The sequence below is a fragment of the Notechis scutatus genome, chromosome 2 (genome assembly GCF_049901735.1).
Source record: "Notechis scutatus isolate UNSWTSFEM ecotype Mainland chromosome 2, rNotScu1.2, whole genome shotgun sequence".
Lineage (NCBI taxonomy): Eukaryota > Metazoa > Chordata > Lepidosauria > Squamata > Elapidae > Notechis > Notechis scutatus.
Window position 1 is genome coordinate 266,135,458 of NC_142010.1, and position 9,030 is coordinate 266,144,487.

Genomic DNA, 9,030 nt, shown 5'->3' on the forward strand with positions numbered 1-9,030 from the left:
AGGAATCCAAATTGCCGTGTTTGACTCCAACTAATTTCATATTTCTTTCCCATCATCCGCTTCGAGATCTCTTGACAAAGAGAATTCTTTGGAAGCATCAAGAAGAATTCTCTGTTAAAAAGTGACAAATTCTCAGTGTCTGTTTCTCTTTTAGTAAAAATCTTTCCTGCTAATTTTAAGGGACTCATCTTCCGGAAAGGAAACTGGGTGGTTTTTACGAGAATGAAACGGGCAGCGTTTAAATCTGACCTATGAAGAAAATGTGGCTACCAAGGTTTTGTCAGAGGGAAATGTAATTTATTAAGGCTTATTCTGAAGGCTTAAGCCACTCCAAAAATGTAACTCCCACCTCTCTGGTGCCTTCAATGTGATTCTAAAAGGACGAATGAGTTCCTACGCTGCCTTAAATAACCAAAGGCCAGCCAGACGGTTGAGGATTCATGAGGATTTTATTGTGGTCCACAATAACAGGTATTTGCAACAAGTCATGCGTTCCCCACGAATTGGCTGAATGAAGACTAAAAATAAATTAAACTCTAAAGATGATATAATTTAGCTCCAAAGGGTCAGGACGTAGCTTCCAGATTGACATCACCTGGGTGACTTTTAAGACTTGTGAACTTCAACTCCCAGAACTCCTCAGCCTGGGGAATTCTGGGAGTTGAAGTCCACAAGACCTAAAGCTGCCAAGATTGGATACCCTTGGATGCCACGATACCGGAGGAAGCTCAAGGAGCGCTAACGGGTTCCTAGGCAAGAGCTGTTAACATGGAGATCTGGGATCTGACGCAGGAGATCCGCCTGGAGCCCAACGGACGCAGGAGATCCGCCTGGAGCCCAAAGCCTTGTCTTCACTCAGGTATGGGCTTCACCTGCTTGGCAGCTTCCAGCTGGGTCAGCATCTCATCCCACTGGACAAACTGTTTGGAAAGGAGGAGGGTCTGCAAAGAAATCTTTAAGGAAAAGAGGAGCTGAGAAAAGCTGGAAAAAAAATGGCTGGAGACATGCTCAGCCTAATGAAGAAAAGGATTAAGGAAGGCGCGATAGCATCTTCCAATACTTGAAGGGCTGTCACAGGAAAAAAATAAGGGTGTGTGTGTGTGTTTGTCAATCTATTCTCCAAAGCACCTGAAGGCAGAACAAGAAGTAATGGGTGAAAATTAATCAAGGAGACAAACTAGAAATAAGGAGAAATTTCCTGACGGTGAGAATAATCAATCAGTGGAGTGGAAGTTGCCTCCAGAAGTTGTGGGTGCTGTAACCCTGGAGGTTTTTAAGAAGAGACTGGACAACCATTAATCCAGGATGGTTGGAGGTCTCCTGCCTTGGGCAGGGGGTTGGACTAGAAGACCTCCAAGGTCCCTTCCAGCCCTAGGATTCTAGGATTCTGTGAAATCAGAAGCAAGCAAATGAAACTCTCATTTGGACAACCCAAGAAACTCTCATGGTAAATGAAAGACTTGATGCTTCTGGTACAAATAAATAACCCAGAGGAAAGCTGAGCTAGTGAAACGGGCAGTTCCAGGTGAGCAGCACAATATTACACATTCCAAACTTGGTGAGAAAAAGGATATCATTTTGTTGTAATCTTCCAGAAGTAACCGGATGGTCTCGGTCACAGCTTCACACTGATCCTGCAGGATGAGAAGAGTTCAGTCAATCCATATTTTCTCATCTGGGATTGGGCATTTTAAGTGCTAAAATGCTGCAAATGCTCCATTTCACCCCACAGGCAGGGTGACTTGTTTCTTAATCTTGCAAACTGTTAAAGATTTGGGATTAAAACAAAATGTGGAAAATTTAGCACCATCGCTTTAAAGACAGGACTTTGTTGGCAGCATGTAGATAAATGGTAGAATTTCTCTGCTCTCAAGATGCTGGGAAACAGCTGCCAATTGAGAGAGATTTTAATTTCCTCAGGGAAATTTGTTATTAGCAACTTCTGAATCATAGGAAATAACCTTTTAATGCTACCTCTACAGTATGAGTTTCCTGATCTAGCCACAAGTTCTTTGCTGTAATTTACTGTTTATCCCATTTCTTTAACCAGACTAGATCAAGACCTAGTGGCTGCATTCATATACCAAGTGAAGAAGTTTGGTCAGTTTTAAGTTTGGTTTTCTATTAATTTATGGTCCACTATACAGTGCAATGACACCCCCCCCAAAAATGAGGAAATTCACATAAATGCAGCCTGTCTGACCCTAACAGCTTCTGTGTTTGTCCAAACCTGCAAGAGGGCAGTTTCTATGGAGGTTGTCAGCCATCCAGGTCATGGTTGTCCCAAAGGTGCTTTTTCAAGAGGCAACTGGACTTTCTGGTTTTCCTTTGAAGACGTTTCGCTTCTCATCCAAGAAGCTTCTTCAGCTCTTCTTCATCCAAAAGCTGAAGAAGCTTCTTGGATGAGAAGCGAAATGTCTTCAAAGGAAAACCAGAAAGTCCAATTGCCTCTTGAAAAAGGAACTTTGGAACAAGAAGGCAGTTGTGTGATTGAAGATGCAGCTGCCACGCTTGCTTTTCCTTTGACTCCCTACCGCACAGAGTTGGGACAAACCCCAGCACAATCTAACCAGTGATATTTGATTTTGGACGTTTGCTCATAACGAAGGTGATGGGTCTGCTACAGACAGGTGGGGCCTCAGGTGGGAGTGGACACAGGCTTCTGGAGGCGAGTTCTCAGAGCATTTTCCAGCTCAGCGCTGACCTGTTGCTGAAGGTGTATTTGTGAAAGTCGCTGGAGCTTGGTGGCATGATCAGGAGAAGCTGCAAGAGACCACAAAAAAAATAGAAGCCAGGCTCTTGTTACGACTGTTCAAAATGGAAACAGGGGCCCCATCTCCCCCCAATGGCCCTTGGGGGCTATCCAGGAAACAGTTCAGCTCCGAAAAATCCCCCATTATGATCCTCTCCCTTCAAACTACAAATAAAAGTTTTTTGTTAAGGCAAGAAGCTGAGTCGGTGCCCAGGAAGCCACCAGCTCTCCACCACTAAGCGATTGCTGAACAAATGGTTGTACATTGAGGACCACCTATATTTATGAATCATAATCAAGTGAGCAGCTGATCCTTTGGGAAAGTGTGATAGCCGTAGGCTTGGCATAAGGAACGGAATAACAGAGTTGGAAGGGACCTTGGAGGTTTTCTAGTCCAACCCTCTGCTCAGACAGGAGATCCTATACCATGTCAGACAAACAGTTGTCCAATCTCCTTTCTTAGGAATTTCCAGTGTTGGAGCGCCCACAACTTCTAGAGGCAAGTGTTCCACTGAGGAACTGTTTTCACTGTCAGGAAATTTCTCCTAACTCCCTTCTCTCCATGATTATTTTTCCATCCGTTACTTCTTGTCCTGCTTTCTGGTGCTTTGGAGAATAAATTGACCCCCTCTTCTTGGTGGCAGCCCCTCAAATATTAGAATGCTGCTATCATGCTTCTCTTCACTGGACTGGACATACCCAATTCCTGCAACGGTTCTTCATATCTTTTAGTCTCCAGTCCTCTAATCATCCTGGTTGCTCTTCTCTGCGCTCTTTCTAGAGTCTCAACATCTTTCTTGTGATCTTGATTCCCTCAGGGATAAAGGACAGGGAGTCACTCACCTTTGATATGTGCGCTGTCCAAATAGGGCTGCAGGCTCTTCACCTGCTCCAGAAGTGCTGCCTGCGTCATGATGGACTGTTCTTCTGGTGGTGGGAAAAGCACGACATAAGTCAGGCAAAAACTATATTTCTGGTCCAGTAGCAACAGATCACGTGACCTGTGCCCTGAAGCAGCAGATTAACAAGCACGCATGATGTTCCCTAGTTGGGTAATAAAACGACTGCGAGAAAACCACAAAGCCCAGAGAACACCCCACAATCCTTCTCTTCCTCCTCCTCCACTCTGCAAAGCCTCTCTCTCCTATAGCATAGATGATGTTACCTAGTTAGGTCATGAAATGTCTGCAAGAAAACCACCCAGTTCAGGGGGCACCAAGGACCCCACAGATTAATAACTCATCAAAGCAGGCTATCTAAAAACAAACCTGAAGATAACTTAAAACTGATCTGTTTAGATCTATGCACCATTGATTAAGAATAGAATAACAGAGTTGGAAAGGACCTTGGAGGTCTTCTAGTCCAACCCCCTGCTAAGGCAGGAAACCCTACACCATTTCAGACAAATGGCTATCCAAAATATTTTTTAAAACTTCCAGTGTTGGAGGATCCAGTGTTGGAGGAACATAAGGATCATTGCCAGGTAAACGTGCACATGATTATGACCTAAAAACTGTGCTTGAAATATAGCATTCGGATCATTTCAATTTAAAAAGTGAATGACAAAAAGTCGTTCTAGTGCAAGTCAGCATTTTACACATTAAAAATCTACTGCTAAAAATCCAGAATATAGGGGCCTGCAATAGATCTACCTGCCAATATGAACTGCAGTTTCATGGCATCTGGCACGGCCATTCGGTCAATGTACTGGGGATCCAGGTATTTTAGGATGTCTTCGACTTAGAGAAGGAACAACATAAAACAGAATTTGAATTTTAGAATGCAGCAATGATAGAAGCATATGCTGGATGCTTAAAAGGACAGTAACAAGTCTTGTGATTGCTTTTTCTTGGAACTGTCCTAAATCAGGGATTTCCAAACTTGGCAACTTCACATGGCTGACTGGGGAATTCTGGAAGTCCACAAGTCTTAAAGTTGCCAAGTTTGGAGAGCCCTGGCCCCTGTTCTAGATGAATAGGGTTGGCCAAGTATTAATGCTAAATTATTATTAACTGAGAGTTAATTATTCTTGCCGCCTTAAAACTCCACTACCAACAGATTGTGGGCAGCAAACATGCTTAATTAAAACTCAAATCAAAAAGCTCCAAAAACCAATGTGATGAAAATTCATCTTTATGAAAGTTGCATTACATTCAGGAAACAATCTGGTAACACCATCAGTTTAAATCAGGCTCCATCCACATTCAGCAGTTATGAGACCCCTTTTAAGGCAGCTGATAGGACAAACCAGCATTTTCTATTAGAAAAAAAAAGAAAGAAAATCACTTACTTTTTTTGAAAAGAATTTTAACTCTCTCTCTTTTGCTTGCAATGTTTCCCAAGGAGCCTTGAACTTTGCCTAAGCCATCTGCTATCTAGAAGGGGTGGGGGAGGAAACCGTTATTCGCAACTGGAAAGAAAAAACAGAAAGCTGCATACAGGTTGGTTTGAAGCAGTGTTTTTCAAAGTTGGCAGCTTTAAGATGAGTGGACTTCAACTCCCAGAATTCCCCAGCCAGCATCTGTCCACCCAACTGCTTTAAACTGATTTTGAACCATAAGTGATAAATGGAAAAGTAATTTACTAAATATTGGACACTAGAGGGAACTAAAGATTACAACTAAAGGAGAAGAACTCAACATTATGGAATGAAGCTGTTCTGACCCAGCTCACCAAACACCACAAACCCTCTGAAGTGAACTCAAAGATTCCTTTAATAGGAGAACCAGCAGCCCCGGCAAAAATTTTCTCTCTCACCGCAGGCTAATAAATAAAGGATAATTAGGACTGCAGAAAAAAACAATTACTACCAACCTGCCTTCAGTTGAGGACCTGTATCCTGCACGAGTCAAAAAGAGGGCTGTGAAAATATCAACAGACCCCTCACATCCCGGGCATAAACTGTTTCAACTCTTTCCCTCAAGACGACGCTATAGAGCACAGCACACCAGAACAACTAGATACAAGGACAGTTCTTCTCCCAAAATGCAATCACTCTGCTAAACAACTCATTCCCTCAAGACTGTCCAACTATTTAAAACGTCTGCACTACTATTACTATTAATCTTCTCATCACTCCTTATCACCCATCCCCTCCCACTTGTGACTGTAGGACTGTAACTTTGCCGCTTGTATCCTTACAATTTATATGGACTGTTTCCTAGTGTGATTCAATCGCTTATTGTTCTATCTATCTATCTATCTAAATATATCTGTCCGAGAGATGAATAATTGTCTGCCACATCTATTCATCTCCGCCCCCTGCCTTTTATCCTCAGAGCTAAGGTGGCGTTTCGCTAGTAGCGGTGGCTCTTCCGTCCCAAGGACCAGCTCATAGATTTCCACTGCTCTCCTCTCCTCTGCCTTCTGTGCATCTGTGCGTCACGCACTGGACCTAGCTGTTCCTCCTCTTCCTCATCAGCCACTTCTAGACCTGGGGGCTGTTGACTCTCCATCTGAGGGCTGATGGATGGCCAAGGCTCCACCTGTCTCTCTCTTTCTCTGCCAGCTCCATTCCCTCTTCGCCCTCAGAGCTGTCAGGTTGCCCTGATGCTGGCCCTGACTCCCACGCATCCTCCTCCTCTTCCTCTGATTTGGGTACAACAGAAGCAAAATATGTTAACATTGGACACACCAAAGGATATTTTTGAACAATGGAGCCAGAAGTTAATTTTAATAGTGTCTGCCTCGATAGACAGACTGTGTCTAAAAGATTTCATGAAAGAGGAACAAATTCTATGACGAAATTGAGAATGAACCGAAAGTGAGTTTAAAAATGAGAGGCCACCAGAATGACATGAGAAGAAAAAAAGTTACATCGGACATACCAAATAAATTGGCTGGTGTCTTAATAATTAAAAGGGATACAGGTAGTCCTTGACTTACAACAGTTCATTTAGTTACAACAGCACTGAAAAAAGTGACGTATGACCATTTTCCACACTTACGACCGTTGTTGTAGCATCCCCATGATCATGTGATCAAAATTCATGGCAACTGGCTCAGATTTATGATGGTTGCTGTATCCCAAGGTTATGTGATCCCTTTCTGTGACCTTCTGACGAGCAAAGTCAATGGGGAAGCCAGATTCACTTAACAACCAGGTTACTAATTTAAAAACTGCAGTGATTCACTTAACAGCTGTGGCAAGAAAGGTTGTAAACTGGGGCAAAACTCACTTAACCAATGTCTCACTTAACAACAGATATTTTGGGCTCAATTGTGGCCATAAATCAAGGACTGCCTGTATTGTTGGGCTTTTTTCTTTTGAATTTCTCAGCTGTTCCCCTTTTCTGCATCTTCTACTCTTTCCATCCTTCTTTTCCCCCATCTCCATTAGTTTTTACTGTTGTAATTATAATCTTTAATGTAATTATTATACACACCTACACCAGCACACCTATTGGGCACCTTTATTTCAACAAATGGAAGGAAATTAAAGATATTATTCCAAAGGGGAGAATTTTAGTCAAATTCATTTTTTTTTTGCCTGAAAAGCTCAAAAAGAAAACAAGCTGGGGGGGGGGGGGGGGGGGGGGGGGGGGGGGGGGGGGGGGGGGGGAGGGGGGGGGGGGGGGGGGGGGGGGGGGGGGGGGGGGGGGGGGGGGGGGGGGGGGGGGGGGGGGGGGGGGGGGGGGGGGGGGGGGGGGGGGGGGGGGGGGGGGGGGGGGGGGGGGGGGGGGGGGGAAGGGGGAAAAGAGGAAAAGGGGGGGGGGGGGGGGGGGGGGGGGGGGGGGGGGAGGGGGGGGGGGGGGGGGGGGGGGGGGGGGGGGGGGGGGGGAAGGGGAAAAGGGGGAAAAAGGGAGGGGGGGGAAGGGGGGGGGGGGGAGGAGGGGGGGGGGGGGGAAAGGGGGGGGGGAGGAAAGGGGGGGGGGGGGGGGGGGAGGGGAAGGGGAGGGGGGGGGGGGGGGGGGGGGGGGAAAAAAAAGGGAGGGGGGAGGAAAAAAAAAAAGGGGGGGAAGGGGGGAGAAAGGAGGGAGGGGGGGGGGGGGGGGGGGGGGAGGGGAGAAGAAGGGGGGGGGAAAGGGGAAAGGGGAGGAAGAAAAAGGAAAAAAGGGAGGAAAGGGAGGGGGGGGGGGGGGGGGGGGGAGGGAGGGGAGGGGGGGGGGGGGGGGGGGAGAAAATTATATATTAAAAAATTTTATAAATTATATTATTATTTTGTAAAAAATTGTTAAATAAAATAAATAAATAAAGAAAAAAAAAAAAAAAAAAAAACATGAAAAGAATTTGCACCCTGTTCTCTGCCCAGGAAGCCTGGCAGCCGTTGTGCACGATGGGAACTGTTGTCCTTTTGTCAGAGGAGGGGAAAATTGTGGTGTTTTTTTTTGAGAGGTGGGAAGGAAATTCCTCGTTCACCTGACAGGCCAGCTGTTCCCACGCCAGGCCTAGATGGGGAGAATGGGCAGCGGACCCCTTTCTGACGTTCCCCGAGTTACACGTGTCGTCGTGGCAACAGAGGCAGGAAACGTGTCAGATTTTTAAAAAAACACACACAAAAAACCCCCAAAACCAAACTAAAAATAAAGGCAGCGCATCTCGCTTTCCTTGGCTGCCCCGCACCTCACAATGCACTCCCAGCAGAGCCCAACCAACGGCTGGCAGGGGATGATGGGCTTTGTGATACCTGCCCCCGTCCCCCCCCCGATGGAGGAGACGGCTTCCCCCAACCCCGGGACTTACTTTCCGGGGGGCTCCCGCGGACGCGGCTCCGGCGGGGGCCCCGAACATCCGCTCTTCCAAGGCATCAAGACGGCTTTGCAGCTGCTGCACCTCAGACACGGCCATCTTGGCTCCAACCGTCAACCGGCGCTGGGGAGCCAATCAGAAACTTCCGAGCGGGGGTGCCGCTCTAGGCCTCCGACGGCGCGCCTCTATGGTTCACCCAGCCTCAAAGGGAGAAAATAGGGGCGGCCAATGCGAGAGGCTAGTCACCGGGTGCGGCGCTCTAGCCTTTCACAACTCTATGACCGATCCTTCGGATGGATGGACGGCCACGGTCCGGATGTTTTCCCCCAGGAAGCCGGAAAGCGACACGGCGTTGCCATGGAGACGTGCGGAAGCTTCTCGGTCGGCTTCTAGGCCCGAAGCCTCAGCAGTCAGGAGTCGTGGTCCATTATCCCTAGCCAGAGGGGGTCGTTTCGCCGTCCGCGAGGGAGGCTTGCTTGCCTGGAATTGGAATGGCCGCGGATCGAGTCTCCTCCTTGCTGCAGGATTGCGGCGGGCTGTGTGTGTGTGTGTGGGGGGTCGCCGCCATCTTGACCGGTTTGACCTCCATG

General features: G+C 46.9%; 1 protein-coding gene across 1 annotated transcript; it reads right to left on the reverse strand.

The window, feature by feature from the left end:
• Positions 1 to 430: 430 nt before the first annotated feature.
• On the reverse strand, positions 431 to 8,591 carry DCTN3 (dynactin subunit 3). Its single transcript, XM_087958718.1, has 7 exons — positions 8,435 to 8,591; positions 5,043 to 5,127; positions 4,405 to 4,491; positions 3,596 to 3,679; positions 2,705 to 2,763; positions 1,574 to 1,634; positions 431 to 940 (listed from the first exon to the last, which is right to left on the reverse strand). The coding sequence occupies exons 1-7, from the start codon at positions 8,537 to 8,539 to the stop codon at positions 852 to 854; spliced, it is 570 nt and encodes a 189-aa protein (XP_087814844.1). The 5' UTR covers positions 8,540 to 8,591; the 3' UTR covers positions 431 to 851.
• Between the last annotated feature and the right edge of the window lie 439 nt (positions 8,592 to 9,030).